This window comes from Triplophysa dalaica, chromosome 21 (genome assembly GCF_015846415.1).
Source record: "Triplophysa dalaica isolate WHDGS20190420 chromosome 21, ASM1584641v1, whole genome shotgun sequence".
NCBI lineage: Eukaryota > Metazoa > Chordata > Actinopteri > Cypriniformes > Nemacheilidae > Triplophysa > Triplophysa dalaica.
The window spans coordinates 2921183-2938222 of record NC_079562.1 but is presented as its reverse complement, the minus strand read 5'-3'; the positions used below and the strand labels follow the sequence as shown (position 1 = coordinate 2938222).

The following is a 17040-nucleotide window of genomic DNA, read 5'->3' as shown; positions in this document are numbered from 1 at the left end:
GCAAGTGCTTGTTTAATGAACCTTTCAGAAGGTTTATGGAAAGTAGCGGAGTTCAGCAGTAGGGTTCTTGAAGTTAAAAGGCTATTTAAACTCTCCATTGTGAAATTGAATTTTAGCATCTCTGTATAAACCTTTCAAGACAGACCTCCCTAGAGCCTCAGGGTTGTTATGTGATGGTATATCCTCCCGTAAAAGATTGTGTAAAAGTGATTTCAACTACTTCATTTATAAACATTATATTTTTAAGTGCCAAATTCTCAGTGAATCAATGCACATAATCCTGAATCCAAATCCACCAATCATAGAAGATTCTAGGAAACAGGTTTGCACGCATGTTTGTGGGGAGTTTTTGCTAGCTAGACGGATAAAGTTTGCCGAACAATCTATTATGTGGCTGGTTATTATGGGATGTATTGCATCAGAGCGTAAAAAAGACAGAAGTTGTGCCTTAAAAAGGGAAAATCAGATCGATTAATTTAGAACATGCAGAATCTTTGATGTGATGAGTATTTTTTATAAAATGTTCAAATGATTAGTTTTAGAGCTGTTGGTTTGGTTCAAGGCTTAAGAAGAGCTTTTTGAAGTGCTTGGGTAGAAAATAAATCGTAAAAATGCTTTAGAAACCCAGCTCAGTTTGACAATATAGAAAGATTTTTTTGGAAAACTCAGCGTTCTTTCTCAAAGCCAAGTTAAGTAAAGCAATGAATACAACGAAGAAAGAACTTTTAGTCTTACGATTGGCCTTCAATGACCCTCTTCCCCTGCCCTGTGAGATCCCGTCGAAATAGTCACGTAAGACTTCCCCTAGATTGTTCATAATGATAGAAACGTTGGCTCTTTCTGACCTCCAGTGCTCTCCATGCATCTAAATCCAGCACACACTCTGTCCTTTGTTCGGACATTTTGAGCATTTTGAAATGTGAATAACTGTAGGAATGATTCATTTCACAAAGGTGTGCTGTAAAATAAATCGCACATAAATTATAGGTTTAGGAAAATGTGAGTTCTCTGGATACACTTTGAACGGTTGAGGGACAGCTTCTGTGTAAATGGCACATTAAAAATGTATGCGGTTATGCGGTATAGTAATCTAATAACTGTTTGTGTTCACAGTGAAGTGCACTGGCTGGTTCTATTGCTTTTTTGCTCGTGATGCATTTAAGAAAAGTTCTCATCTGTCAGGTATACACACAGAAACCAGGAGGTTTTGATGCAGTGAATGGTTATTTAGGTATGTTTAAAGCGACAAAGAAACACATTTATGAAAGTAATTGTTTTCTCTGGTTCTCATCCTTGAGAGAGATACAATTTGAATTAGAGATGCACCGATTACAGATTTGTTTGCTGATTCCAATTTCTGATTTTATCATAAGTGAAACCTGCCGATTAAATTACAGAATCTTCTCTTGTCCAAACAACTCTTAAATTGAAGAAATCTGTGACTGAAAGTAAGCATAAATAATAAAATATAACTAAACATGAAACTTAATCGCGGGAAACATAAGATCGGCTTGGAATCGGCAAGACGTGAGACTGACTGGCCACCGGTCATGGCCGATCATGCAAAAACCTGCCCATTCCGGTCTCTGGCTGGTCAATCAGTGCACCGCTAATTTGAATGATAGTCTTGCATTAGAGTGCTAACAGTTCTGTGGGTCAGATAATGACTATTGTGCTTCGTAATTTTAAGTGTTTATGAACGGACGGGTATAAGTACAGCGCTCTCTTCCTGAGAAATGGGCAGAACCCCGCAGGTATTTTATTGCCTCATTCATTTTCTATGAATCTCTAGATGCCTCTTGATGCTGGAATGTTGAATGGATTTGTTATACAGGCACATCTTGTTTATAAAATATGTCACTGGCTTCCTTGGAGTTTCACTCTATCTGGAGCAATAAGGCAGACGTCATCATTACTTTTGTTTTGTGTGTAGGGCATGATGCTAGGTTAAGGTGCTAGCAGTGCCATGGTCTTAGGTTTGATATCTAGGAAATGCATTTACAAAAAATGTATCTGAAATGTACTTAAAGTGGCACATTGGGCCTTTTTGAGTTGGACTATTTAGAAGTCACCATAGAACCCCATAGCAACCAGCTAGCAATGCCTTAGTAATCACCCAAAATACTTAAGCAACCACCCACAACAAGTGGGACTAGTTGTTTAGCAAGGGCAGGCACCAGATAAAAAATATAACATAAAGAGAAATCTAGTTATTATTAATAAACTTGTCATTGTAATGCTAACATGTGTTCATGTTCAGTATAAAGATTAATGTTTGCATGTAAATTATACAAATAGGCTTAGGCTTGGGTTGGGAACCGATTCCGATTCTGCGAATTGATTTAGATTCTTATCGATTCCACAGTTGAAGTAAATCATTTAGATATCAACCTGGATGGTCATTTAACCTGCTTCTGGACTTGTTGCAAACAATATATATATATATGTATGAGCACCGTTTTGTGTATATATACAACCGTGAATTTTCAGATTTCTTACAATTTGTATTACCATAGCTCAACTGGTTTAACTGCAGTAAGTAAAATAAAACTATGGTCAATTTGTGGTTCCTGTGTTTTTTAATGCAAATACTATAGTTAAACGATGCGTACTATAGTAAAAATATAGTTCATTTTCATAAGGGCTTTTATTGAGATATCAGCAGATCACGCAACGCTGTAGTTTTCTGAAAATATGCACACAGGAATTGATAAGAGGAATTAAAATTTTAATCTCAAGTATCTGATTCCTATTCCTTTGTTTCCGATTCCAATTCCAAATTGATTTGATTTTCCCAACCTTAGCTCTAGTATGTGCTAAAGTGACCAGTACTGTTTGCCAGTTCTTATTCTGCCTCTGGGCATGGAAACATGGTCCTGTCGTCCTGATTCTGCCACGTCCACTGCTGCAGAGACCCACTTTACCAACACCAACCTCTCTTGAGACCTGCGTTATTTTTTTCATTTCTGCCTTTTTGCTTGCAAAAGTACAAAACTACCTTGCAACGTTTTCTCTTTCGGTCTGGATTAAAGCCATACATAATGGAATTGAATTATCATACAGCCTGTTCCAATCCTAAAAGGGATCTCTTGGGATATTATTATCATCTGGGGAAGGTAAAAACAGTTGCTCTGTGACATTGAATCAAACTTCAGAAGAAATGAAATGGAAATGATTGCAATGGTTCTTAAAACTCTTGCATTATTAGGGAACTATTTCTGAAATCATTTATGTCGTAAACACAGAAGATAACAATCCTGTTTTAGGCAATCAGACAATGTTTTCTATTGTGTTGTTGTTGTATTGCACAAAAGGATTATTGCTTCACAGTTTTGGTGCGTCTGTAAGAAGAGAGATTGCTGAATGGCTTGGCAAACTTGCAGACCAATTACATTGAGTTCAGAGGTTGCCAGATGAATGGCTAATGAATGACGTTTTGTGTTGTGCTGTGGTTTTCTTACAGAGAGAGATGAAGGAGCAGCTGGCAACGCTTCAGGACAGCGAGAAGGGTCACACGGAAGCTCTTCAGCTACTGCAGAGACAGCTCACAGAAACCAAGGTGATGTTAAAACCTACAACATTTACCCCTTATATCATTGGCCACGCAGCAGACGTGATTTTTTTTTTTTATTCCTTTTTGGTCATTCTTTGTCTCTTAAATGAGTGTGGTTTTGTAATGATGTCACCAGGGCCGCATGAATGGGGAAATTTCAACTTGTTTTCATTCTTGGTACATGTGTGAATTCTACCACAAATCTTGTGGCTTGTTATGGATAGCTGAGCTGTTTCTTTTCCAAGCAATTGGACGTATGAAAGAAATTGGTCTTTAAATAATGTCTCGCTCCCTTGTAATCAGCTTCACGCTATTAGTTATAGCAGCGTTTAGTGGGGTTTTCGTTTTATTGGGAGCAGAGGATCAATTCTAGATTGATTGGCCAGCAGTGATTTATTAAGCAGACATCTAAACAGTTTGCGGACTGATCTGAATCACTGCAACTTAATATTGAAACCGCATGCACGCTTCACCTCTGATGGGACTCTATTAAAGCAGACCTGGAATCAGGCCTTGTGGATATTGAAATGCAGCTGACAAACGGCTCAAACTGCCCAATGGGGCCATTAGAGATTCATGGCACCTTTCTCGCTCTGTCCCCAGCTTATTTTCTCACTCTATATCTCTCGTGCACTCTCTTTTCAGATGACATTGAATTTCCAACAAGCAAATTGGTTTATTGAGCAGCTCTTTAATCTTGACACCTTGTTTTAGTCATGGGAGCGGGACGCCACAGTCAACGCCACAACTTTATCTCCCAACACCCCACAAAATTCCAACCTTGGACTTCTGTGGTGGAAGCTTTTTCAGATGCTCTGAGCTATTGCTGCTCATCTCATTTGTTATTTGCTAGCGGTACTAATTTAATGTGTATACATTCAGGGTCTCAATTTAACTTGAAAATAAATGAATGCATCATCATTGTCAAATATAAAAAGTAAATTGACTTGAATTTTTCAGGCCAGTCTGATCTCACAGGACGTCACTCATACGTCAGTATTGTACAAGGTGGATTTTTTTTGTATAAATTAGTATGAAACGAATTTAAAAAAGCAAAAACTTTGACCAGGCAATCGTATCCTGTCTGACGTTATTGATGCAGTGCTGCTAGATGCTTACCGAGAGGCAGACGCTTGACATTGACATTCAGAACCATCGATGCGAAATGCCTTCTACAGCCCAGAGCCTCCAGCAGAGATAAGGGGACTGACAGTTATTTTAGTTTCGCTGTCTCAAGAGAGCTGTCACAGCCCGACCTTTCGTGAGGCGGATTTAAGGAGTAAACTGAATACAGCCGATTCACCTTTAACTCTGCAACGACAATAAGTGAACTTGTTTTAACTTCTGCGTTTCAATTTTAAAGTAGTTTTATCATAGAATCATTATTCCCGTCGTTATTAAGATTAAATATTGCTCATGAGTGTTGTGCCGTCTTGTTTGTCAAGTGATCTGATTTCATTTTTACGTGGCCTGTGATTTGCTTGAAAGACTTTTGACCGGGGGGAGCATAGTTTGTCTATCATGTTTGATTACATTTGTTGCATCCTTCCTGTTAAAATGCTCTAGATTTACCTGAGTGGTGGGCCTGTTGACAGACCCTCTCATACGAAGTGGGAGACCCTTAGGAGAGATGTGTATGATTATCAGATGTTGTAGTGAGCAGGCTGCTGCTGGGATGCAAGCCTCATGGGATGTGTTTACAGACTTAAAATAGACCCATCCTAGATGGCACAGCCAACGGGGAGAGCACTTTCAAGAGACCAACATAATTTCAGCGTCACTAAGTCGTGAAAATCCATCAGTCGCCACCAGGTGGGCTGACTCAGCCTATGTAAATGATGCCAGTCGTCCTACTGCAAAGACATGATCTTAATACGATTTTATTCTCCCAGTGGCAAGAAAATCACATTTCCCTTAGGAACGACAGAAGTAGAACAAGATCTTATTTGATTTGTTAATAAGATCACTCTTACACCGATTGTTCTACCGGGTTTTGAATTTCTGCTCTGAATTCATTGTTTGTATGGATGGCCATCGGAGAAGCAACTTCCCTTCTCTGTCAGTTTGACCTTGATGTTTCACATCTTTGATGTGTCTACTATACACTTTATATGTAGACGATCGGCTCCTTATACAACATCTACTTTCATCTCTTTGAATTCTCTTTTCTGGTCATTTCAGTTTTTTTTGATAGGAAACGCAAAACATTAAGAAACATTAAAAAACTAAGAATCTAGCTTTTATCTTTGTGCTCATCTCCCGGTCTGAATGTTCTATCATGTCCTTATGAAGGCTGTCCTACACTCACTCCAAAATGTGTGGGAGGGGCGACCTAATGCCTTACTGATGACTCTTACACAGCGTTCGTGTCCACAGCGCTGCCTCTCTAATGATGTGTTATTTTCAGTTTGTTTCAACTGGAAATTAGTTTGTCACAAATGCTTTAACACCAATTTGTCTTTTAAAATGATGTTGCAATAAACAGACATAAATATGGATATAAAAATACAGCCAAATATAGTTTTAGTGTAAAATTAACCGTAATGATGATTGTTTTTTATTGGACATATTTCAATAGTTATAAAGAAAAAGCTTTTTAGATTTTAATGTCTACTCTAGCAAACATCTGTTTTAGCCAAGTTTCCCTTCATAAATAAAGTTTCTACTTTTCTCATTTATAGTCATCAGCAAAGAGCCTCCGCGCCACAATCAGTGACGCCTTCGAGCGGCTGCATCGCTTCCTGCGGGAGCGACAGAAGAGCATGCTGGAAGAACTGGAGGCAGACACGGCTCGCACGCTTTCCGACATCGAGCACAAGATCCAACGGTACAGCCAGCAGCTCCATGACGTCAAGGAAGGAATACAGATCCTCCAGGAGCGACTGAGCGAGACCAGCCGCCATGAGTTCCTGGAAGGAATCGCTCTCACCTCTGACAGGTACTAAGGAGGGCGTGTGGTCTTTAGGGGGATGGATGAGCGTATGATTAGGGTGATTTTTAATGGCAGATTGAGATTCTGTGGTCTAAACCGTTTTGTCTTTTCTTCTGTAAATGCTGGTCAGGGAGCAAGTCATTCGTGGAGGGTATTGCTGGTGGAAGCTAACAAGGCAAGTCAGGTCACTTGACTTACAAAGCATTGTGTCAGTATGTGACGTGCGCTCGGTCATGATGTGATGTTTCGCAGACCGTAGACGTAGGTTAGTCAGAGGCTAGAAAGATTAACAGGGATAAATCTGTGTAAATATTTGACGTTTGGCTTAAGCCATCAGTCTGAGAAACACGAGATCTGAACGCAATAGATGTGAAGCAATGAAATAGCATTTGCTAACCCCTTTGCCCTTTTTCATTTGGGAATTTCGGAGAGATGAGAGAGGAATGAGTTAGCGTCGTACAAAGACCATATGGGATGTGAACGGAGTGATTAATGTCAGTACTGAACCAATGAAAGTGATCCACGGTGGTGCCCAGATTGACCTCGCAAATTTGAGCTCTTTGACTTTGCAGGGGCAAACGCTTTCTGTATAAAAACAGTAGGATCTAAAGAGGAATCTGCTCTGTGGGGAAGACAAGGATAGCTGGGGTTTGGTGGCATGTTGAATTGAAATAATGCTGTGCTTGTCTTGTGTCTCTGCAGGATCAAAGGGAAAATCCATGAAACGAATCTGACGTATGAAGACTTTCCCACATCCAAATATATGGGGCCGCTGCAGTACACTATTTGGAAATCTCTTTTTCAGGATATCTCACCAGGTAATGCTGTAGAAGATGAACCACACCGCATGACATTTCTAAGAAAACAATACAACAAAATAAAAATAACCCTTTTTTCAACCAGATTTTTCTGCAGTTTCTGAATCCAGTGTGTTACATTTAGCTCTGTTCAGCAAAACACAGTGTGCTGTTATTGACATAGATATGTATACATAGATGCCACACATAGATACAGCTTTGACTGTTCCAATGTGGCGGACTCCTAAAGTATATCTCATATAGCATCTATGTATAGACATCTATAAGATAAGCCCACGGGTGCATTGTCCTTAGCCGACTAGTGGCATGTCTTGCACAGGCACTACCCGCATTGTTTGAAGGCGGTGCAAAAAGTGGTTCTCATTGATCTGAAGTAATTATCGGTTTTCAAAGATCCAGTGCTAATCGGTTTGCATCTACTATTGAATCCATCTAAAAAGGATCCAATCAACATAAACACACCCTGCATGTTTGCAGTCCTGTGAATGAGATAATACGCGTTTGATTGAGTCGCGCACAAGGTGCCCATATTAATGTCAGCGCAGCAGCGAGGGACAGCGACGGCGGTCTCCATCTGTATTCCCCCCCCGTAACCACCTGAGGCAGAGCATTATTTAAACTAAGGCAGCAGGGAATATCACGCTCTTTCAGTCAACTCTCCAATTTACCAGCGTCCTGTACACAGACAGAAATAAGCAAGAGGAGTCTCTCTCTCCCTGACTGAGTGTCAAATGAAACAACAATATTCCGCCCTGACTCCACGCTCGCTTTTATTATGACACTGAGATTTGAATTATTTTCGAAAGCCGTAATTTTTCGAATATTTCGCATCTTTTATATCCAGAATGTATTATTGATGCTTGTTTTTGTGTGATTCTGTGCAAAATAGAGAGCAAGAGACGGATCGAAATAAAGGCGACTGAGGTTAAATTATTTATAGGTTACCTGAAGCAAAGAGTGGAAATGTCGACATCCTATCCTGCCGGCTTCTTACTCTGCCATTCGTGGCAGAGGTTTTAAATAGAAAAGATGAAAATATTTCGCCAATTTCACCTGCCCGGTCCCCTGACAAGCATATGGAGCACGGGAAGACAAGCCAGCATTGTTTCACTCTTAATGTTCCATCAAAACTCCGAACAGGGAGGAAAATAGACACATAGAGACTCTGATTTCATAAGACACCCTGCAAATTGAGTGCAGTCCATTATAGACAAACTTCTTTAGACAAACAAAAAGTTTTTAATGGTATATTATGTGTTGTGCTGTTCTTCCTATATGTAATCTGTGTCTTTGCGCTGTATAAAACACAGGTTTTACGGAAAAATTGTCCTCTGTCCAGGGTTTGCCTCTGCTCTGGGTCCGTTCCATTGGCATGGTTGCACACCGCTGAACCCACAGCATGCTGGCACCATAATGGGCACTGCGGATTGTGCTGTAGGCATTGCCGGCCAGGCAGCGGTTGATGGATGTTGTTTTATTTATCCTTTTTTGGCTAAGTGCTCAATACTGGTCTGCAGCACTAAAACACAATGATCAGGACTCCACAGACATCAGATCATTCCAACTGTTTGCCTGATAGGCTTAGTCTTGTTCTTAGATTCTCTTAAAGGGCCAATGTACTCAAAAATGAAATTCACACTTACTGTGTGACGGTCCACACCCATATTGAAACAGAATAGGAGAGCTTAAGAACAGTGTTGAAGCTATTTGCATAGAGTGAAAGTAAGCAGGACAAATGGAGGTATAAAAGTAGTCTATGCAACTTTGTTCTAATGAGTCGTGTTTTGTATCTGTTGGCACAAACAATTAAAGCAAAGTAGCACAATACCTCTTTTGTCTGCACAAATCATCTCACACACAGTATGTCACTGCATGATGAAGGGAGTATGTTTGTTCATGTAGGATGAGTTGCCATAAAGCTGCAGCACTAAATTATATGCTACAGAGGAGTGTTAAAGCAGCAGGTCTGGTAGAAACTGTGTCAGCACCTGCGATTGACGTCACCTTACCCGCCCTTCTGCTGCTCGTGTGTTCACTCTTTCTGACAATTTTCTTATTGGTGGAGATTGTAGAAAAAGAATAGGAAATAATGGAGAAGAGGAACAAATGACACATGATGGATTTAAGGGTCTCCTTTTGACATGGTTGAGGAAGGAATGTGGTCATGATGTAAAAAAACCTTCACAAAGTTTAGAATGAAAAGAAGTGGCTCGCCAAATTGGCTTATAACTTGTGTCTCTATGAAAAACCAAATTGTCAAATTTTGTCAAACAAGTTAAAGGACGTCAAATGATAAATTCTTGTAAAATCCAACCTGTACACTCACGTTATATTTTGATCAAATGTCTGTGTAGTGAAACAGGTCATTCTTCTGGACCTGCTTTTAAAACAGCATTGATCACGCCATCCGAAGTGGTCTATATTATTATTTATTTGTAATTTTTATTTAATTTCCATGACCATTGTCTCTCTCTTGCTTTAGTTTGTGTGCATTGTGTCTCTTTGAAGTTAATTAGAAATTTGCTTTGTCTCCCTTTGAAGTTAATTTGAAATGTAACCGGATGTAAACATTCACCTGCAGTATAGAATATTAACCAATTCAATAATAATTGTAATTCATCTGCTGTTATGTTTCCAGTGCCTGCTGCATTAACCATGGACCCCATCACAGCTCATCAAAGGCTCATACTATCAGATGACTGCACCATAGTTGCGTACGGAAACCTGCATCCACAGCCGCTACAGGATTCGCCGCGTCGTTTCGATGTTGAGGTGTCCGTCCTGGGGGCTGAGGGCTTCTCCGGAGGCGTCCACTATTGGGAAGTCATGGTGTCTGAGAAAACCCAGTGGATGATCGGCGTGGCCAACGAGACTGTAAATCGCAAGGGAAGCATTCAGATCCAACCCAGCCGAGGCTTCTACTGCATTGTAATGCACGACGGTAATCAGTACAGCGCTTGCACCGAGCCCTGGACACGCCTCAATGTAAAGAGCAAGCTGGAGAAAGTGGGGGTCTACTTGGACTACCCTAAAGGTTTGCTGGTTTTCTACAACGCTGACGACATGTCCTGGCTCTACACGTACCGCGAGAAGTTTCAAGCGAAACTTTTTCCATACTTCAGCCCCGGTCAAAGTCACGCCAATGGAAAGAATGTGCAGCCCTTGCGAATCAACACCGTTCGTTTATAGGAACCGAGTCAGCACAAGTTTTGTGGGGGAAAATAAAATGGAAAAACTGTAATAAACTTTATTCTCCCAGCTTACTTAAAGGCATTTGCGAGAACGTGGGAAGTTATCAGGCTGATGGATGTGCCGTGAGGCTCTGTGAATGCCTGGAGTGGGAACTTGAAGAGTAAATAAAATCGAGGGCCTTGCACTTTTCTGAGAGAGCTGCCTATGGGTGTTTTGTACATTTTAGTGTTGCCGGTCATTTGTAATCTTGCCATAGCCTTCTTGCTTGACCAAGATTTCCCAGCTGCTTGCACACAATACCCCGGCTTATATCCCCCCCGAGCTCCTGCCGGGTTCAAACGCTCCTATTTTCATTGCTCTGGTCTGGGAAAGAGCTTATCTGTTGTGCAGACAGAAATATAAAATGTGTCACCCCTTTCACTTTGCTCAAATGGCTTTGCCGTTTTTGTGGATCGTGTCCAGCGTTGTACTGACACAGGTTAACTCCTTAAACCAGCGAGGTGGTACAGTACGATCACTTACGATTCCTGTTAGCTGCATGAACGGTAATGGGGATATTTTGTTCCTCATGTCACGTTTATCCACAGCGTGATGTGTTTGACTTTGCAGATGTCCTGCAGTATGTTAAGAGTGAGTTGCGTGTTTTTGTGTGCTTGTGTGCTGTTAGGTTTGTCGACATTGATGACACTGTGGTTTTATTTGTTTCCCTCCTTGATTCAGAGCTGTGCTAAAGGGCCTCGTATGCCACTAATGTATCCGCTGCTATGATAAAGGGTCATGACTTTGCGCATTTGTACATATGGCACTATATTGGTAATAAGTGCATCCTCTCCGTTTTTCTCAAGCATGATATTTCTTTTATTTATTCAATCTGATCTTACTTTCTAGAACATTCCAGTATTCAGGGTCTTCTGCCACTACTGGGACGTCTCGAATCTGGGTTGAGGTGATAGCCCATCCATCAACTTTAACACATCTGGTGATAATTGTGTTAGATGGCGACATTTCCTTCGGAAGAGACCGCATTTTTCTTTGGCAATCAATTAAATATCCCTTGTAAATAATGAGCGCAGTAAATATCAGGAAGAATTTAAAAAAATAAATGATATATTACATTTTTACAGTGCACATATATATAGTTTTAAATGGAGATGCTTTATTAATGTCTCAGAATGCAATTGGTTCTCAATTGCAGGGATGGCGACACTATGAACTTTGGGTTGGTTGTATATCCTGGCCCAACTGTGGTAACACCCAACACGCTTTTACTAAATACACGCTTTTACTTTATCACTTTGTTCCCGGTTTCTGACTGAGCAATACATCCTGATGGGAAAAACCTTTTGAAATAGGCTTTAAATCCATCCATATTTTAGTCTGTACATGAACTTTTCCACTTCTGTTGGGTTATGATGCACTTGTCGTTCGTGGTGTTAAAGGGTAAAGGCAGATTTTTTGGTTGGGACATTTATTATTAATATTATTGTGAGGTGGTGGGTTCTTTAAGGTATATAGTTACACATAACTGAAGATTGTTGATGTTGTTCATGGTGAAAATGATGATTTGTGTGTTTGGATGAAAGCTGCTTTGTCTCATCGTTGTGTAAATGCGCTCTGGTAAGCTCTTGCCACTAGAGCTTCATGGACAAAATGTTTAAATGTTCAATTAAAAAATTGTTCAACCGAAAACATTTCCGAGTCTTTATTTTATTTAATACAGTGTCCAAAATCAACACATTTTTGTTTTCATAAAGCTTAAAAAAACAAATCAAAGAGCTCCTTAAGGAAGCATTTCAGCAAGTTATACCTGCTTTGTAGAAATTGTACATTCAATGATTTAACAAGAAGCCCAAGTTGTTTTCTTCCAGAACTCTGAAGGCACATCCCTGCCATTAAACAACAGTAAGTGTACATTTTGTCCATTCGCAAGTTATTCTTGTTCAATATGAACAGTTTGTCAATTAAATTACATGATGGCTATTACGTATATGCTTGGATTTCAGATGTTTTTCTCTTTGCAATCTTTAGCTCAGTTTTCTCCTTTTGAAACGGCTTCTAAAGATGACGCGTCAGGAGACACAGTTGGTGACAAATCGTTCTCTCTGTCTGAAAACAATGTGTTGCAATTTGTCATTGGCACCCGGTCCTCCAGACTGCAGAAAAATGACTTGCTTGCCAGGGGAAGAATTGATTTTTCTTGCATTTTTAATGAAATCATTGCATCAACCTGTGTTGAACATAGCTCAATGAACCACCAGGGAGCTGTACATTTATACTTTTGTATAGAGTAATTTTGTTTATCAATGACACTGTAATGCTGCCAACATCTTTGGATTCTGTCATTAAAGATCTCATATTCTTCCTTAAAGCACTTTATCATGTAATGTAGACCTGTAGTGCCCTATACATTTTGTACCTTGATATCTGTGGAAAAGCGATGCTGTCGTGTCCCCCTCCCTGACCGAGCTGGTGTGGAGTTTCAGCTCAGAGAATAGTTTTTGTAAAGGAGACAAAAGATTGAAAGAATGCTGTTTCACTGTCTTGGAGACGTTGTTGTTATATGTTCATCACTGTCACACACTTTCATATGATCTACTGTAGCTTGACAGCATTTTTGGTTTTAATTTGAAAAAGCACCAGGTGATGCTGAAAAATGTTTCTGATTCATGGCACTATATATAGTTTAATCTTCGGGAAGGTTTGTGTAACGATCAAACTATGTAAGTGTTTTCCCCTCTCCTTTGTTATTTGTTGTACAAATCATAGATAGGAAATTGTGTGACTTGCCCATGCAAGTCATAATTCTTTCGAAGTTGATGCTGTCAATTCAGCATTTGCCCTCTGGTATTCTTTGAAAGACCTGAACTGCTTCTTCAGAAGAGCTGAAACGAAACGACTGAAATAAAGATCCTGTTTCAGATCACCTCAAGACACAGCGCAGGGAGACCTCTGGTGTCGAAAGGCTATACTTTCAAAAGTCGAAACCTCACCCGACCGGTTACATTCCCTTACACTGAGATCAGCCATCATCGTGATCGATCTCATTTCAGCTTGTTTGGTCATGAACGCATCTCCTTACAAATCCTGTGCATTCCATTGTACTGATTCCAACTCCATGACAGGTCGGAGAAGATGGTTGATGAAGCTCCATTGCCTTGAAGCTTCTCTGCAGGCGATTTTTTTTTTTTGCATATTATTGTTTTTCAGTGCCACTTCTTGTGTGTCACTGTTGTTTCGGTGCCCCAAGCCTTAAACCGATTTTGGGTTTAAAAATAACAATCTGACATGAAACCAGCTGGCACTCTCAAAACGGACAGTTTTTTGTTTCCTTGTTGAAACCAAGACTAAACGCACCTTATGAATTTTTAACATCTCTTCTTAATATATCAGATTTTCCTCGTGTCCCTCCTGCAGTGCCTCGAATGTGTTTGTATTATATTACAGGTACATTGATGGATCGACCGTTTACTTTTTCGTAGTTTTCAATTGACCTCCTTACACCTTTTAGCACAAGCACAAGAGCTTAAACTAGTGATAGACACAAACTAGTTTGTAGGTAATGCGGTTTTAGTATTTGCATGCCATTTTTTTTTTTCTTTTACCCTGTAATTTCTGGACTAGTCAGCTTGTAAAATTCTGTGTTTGTACGAGCACCAATTCATACATTTACATCACATTTTGGCGTTTCGCTTAAAGAACGGGGACTCCATGGGTTTACTAAGATAACAGTTTCATAGTGTGCACCACCAGGGTCTCCAAATTTAAAATAAGGAGAACGTTACCACTTAAAATTGTGGGAAATGCACAAACCAGAACGGCACACACAAGTCCTCTGAACATTTCTTCCCCCAGGCAAGGATTTTCCCTCTCCGACTGTTTTCTTTGACACTCCAGTGTTTCGTTCACAACCGGTTCTGTCATTTTTCTATCACAATGCTCCATTTCACAGTCCTCTGGTGATGTAATCTCCACTAAAGGTTTAGTTTTGGACGGCAAAAGGGGTGCACGGCTGGTTGAGAACTCTTGTTGCCACACAAAACTGTCCGCCAAACCTGTTTGGTAAGAACACAGGGCGACATTCCCCAGACAGAAGCATCGTTCCTCATTGTAAACAAACCCAGCCCTGTAAACTGCAATGCTGTCGGGTGTTTTTTTTGACTGTGTTCCACAACCTGCTAACACATACAGATTGGCAGTTTTGTCATGCACGGGCCACCGTATTGGCATGAGTTTGAGGCCAACCGGGTTCTTTCTCCCGCTCCTCTGTGTCTGTGTGTTTTCAGGTGAATGAGTGAATCTACGAGCTGATTTTGTCTTGAGGAGACCCAGTCCTCCGGTCAGACTCAACAGAACCACCGAACCGGGAAGAATCCAGCTAAGTTCCTCCATACCGGGAGTGGGGGTCATGAAAAAGCCTGGAAGACAGTTTACAAGGCAGGAGCCTCTATCCAGACAGGTTTCTGTCGAAATCTGTCCCAACTTCCAATTGTAACTGCTATAAATCCCGCTCACGATCCACACAAGAAGACAACCGAGGAAGCCCATCGTTCTTGAGAGTGTATTTTCATCCTTCTTATCGAGCTCTGTGTCCTCCGTGTTCTCCTGAGAGCGCAGCAGATGAACCATCAGTTCAACAGCGATCAGAGGTGGGGTCAACAACAGCACCACGCCATAGACCTGAGACAGAAAGAGGAGGAATCGAAGTGCGATCACGTCCGAGGACACTTGGAAAAGGATTAACCAGGACTCGGTGATCCAGACGAACAACAGGAACACTGAAGGGACAGAACGTTTTTAATGGATGAATAAGGGTGCCGTTAATGAGGACAGAAGTATGATTAGAGTCTCAGAGATATTAGCTCAGCTTACGGGTGACAGCGAGGTCGGTGAATAACAGCAGGCACATGCAGCAGAGACTGACGGCGGAGACGGAGCGTATGAGGGCAGGCAGGAACACAAGAGAGCTACACAACACTTTAAACCCACACAGAAAGAGTGCAGCCTCCAGAACACCCTCCATCTTCACACTTCAAAGAGGAACAAACACAGTGCATGTTAATGTATATCTTGAGTTAACGCACACTCTCTAAATGGACGTTTAAATGCAACTGACAGAAAAAAGAAATGAACTTAAAATTTGCAACAAGTAGCAAGTTCCAAACACAAATGTGATAGTTTATCTAAAAATAAAAAAATGTTTTGACTCTCCTGTCATTTCAAATCTTAATGACTTTCTTGTGGTAACCAACAACACTGACCTTCATTCACTTCCATTGTATGAACACAAAACCACTGAGATATTCCTCAAAATATTTCCTGTGTCATGACATGAGGGTGTACGCAATTCATCAGCGCACAAAAAGGAAAAAGACAAACAACTTTGTCTGCTTTCATCAAGGTACAATAACACCTTCCTATGAAATAGCTTTGTTTTGTCCGGCTCTCTTACTTGTGATTCGCACTACATTTAAATTCCATTGATTTCAGATCTGGCTTTATTTGTGTATCCAATGGGCAGTAAACAAAGCATATTTGGACACGTGTACAGTTGTGCCCGCTACTGATGTGCGGAGAGGATAGTTGTACACTATTTGCTTTTTAATTTTCCCTCAGGTTAAACCATTGTGACGTGTATGGTACAAAATAAACAAAACACTCCCCTCAAAGGTTTTTATTTGATCTAAATGATTGGCTTAGAAATTAGGGAATTAGGGAATATGGGTTTATTTTAATACAAAACTGCACAGGGAAACAAAAAGCTTTCAGGAAATAAAGTATATTAAATACAATTTTATTAATTATTGACACTTTGTTCATCCTCTCTTGTTGTCATATTTTGTAAATATTATCTCGGGCATTGAATTCCAATCAGATTATGTATATTTGAAGAAAAAGCCAAGATGTCAGTTTTGGCCACAACTGTATACATTCTGAAAATGAATAAATATATGCAAATAGCTTTGGTCAAATTGTTCCTGTAAGATATCGCAATCTGACATACTGAACCAATACTAGTCCATCAGCACTCCTGGTGCTCCACACCATTGTTGTCAATCAAGTTCTCCATATTGGTTATGGACTGAGTGACTCTCGCCCTGGCATTGCACTGAAACATTTGCATTTCTCTGTAGTTCAATATGATGTAATTTTAGCTTCAACTGTCAGCTCAGACACTTTAAACACAACATCCACACCGACATATGAAAAGCAGAACAGCATTTGGTTACTATCAGAGCAAAGCTTTTTATAACAGGGACCGATACAGAATACAAAGATGCAAATGCCTTTACAAGTTACTTAAAAAGAAAGAAACTGCAAATGCCTCCACAAGTTGCCTAAATGATGGAAAGCAGAAAGCTACAGGTTGTCCAGCTGAGGCGCTGGCAGAGATGATCCGGTTCCTTACCTTCTCACACCACTGCAGTTTGTAGGTCAGAGTGACTTGACAGTTGTTGTTATTGTCAAAGAATGTGTGCTTTTCTCTTCTCCCTCCCGCAGCGAGACGTGTCTAAACATTTGTGCTCTACCTGGACTCTATAAAGGCA

At 40.4% G+C, this 17040-nt stretch overlaps 2 protein-coding genes across 4 annotated transcripts in view; one reads left to right on the top strand and one right to left on the bottom strand.

The window, feature by feature from the left end:
- Positions 1–12184, top strand: part of trim62.1 (tripartite motif containing 62, tandem duplicate 1) — a 25247-nt gene extending 13063 nt beyond the window's left edge. For 2 of the 3 annotated variants that reach the window (XM_056734841.1, XM_056734843.1), the window contains exons 3-7: positions 3464–3559; positions 6235–6491; positions 6616–6660; positions 7188–7303; positions 9942–12184. In XM_056734841.1, the coding sequence (XP_056590819.1) occupies positions 3464–3559; positions 6235–6491; positions 6616–6660; positions 7188–7303; positions 9942–10492 (1065 nt within the window). In that variant the 3' untranslated portion in view covers positions 10493–12184. The remainder of the gene's footprint in view (positions 1–3463; positions 3560–6234; positions 6492–6615; positions 6661–7187; positions 7304–9941) is intronic. The other variant, XM_056734844.1, reaches the window with a different exon arrangement.
- Positions 12183–17040, bottom strand: LOC130410260 (uncharacterized). The gene is made up of 3 exons (XM_056734845.1): positions 16902–17040; positions 15365–15522; positions 12183–15270 (listed from the first exon to the last, which is right to left on the bottom strand). Exons 2-3 carry the CDS (start codon positions 15513–15515, stop codon positions 14213–14215), a joined length of 1209 nt encoding a protein of 402 aa, XP_056590823.1. The 5' UTR covers positions 15516–15522; positions 16902–17040; the 3' UTR covers positions 12183–14212.

Coding starts and splice junctions, on each gene's coding strand:
- LOC130410260 (XM_056734845.1), bottom strand. CDS start 15,515: ATGGAGGGTGTTCTGGAGGCTGCACTCTTTCTGTGTGGGTTTAAAGTG. Junction 15,271..15,364: donor CACCGACCTCGCTGTCACCC/GTAAGCTGAGCT, acceptor CTGTCCCTTCAG/TGTTCCTGTTGTTCGTCTGG.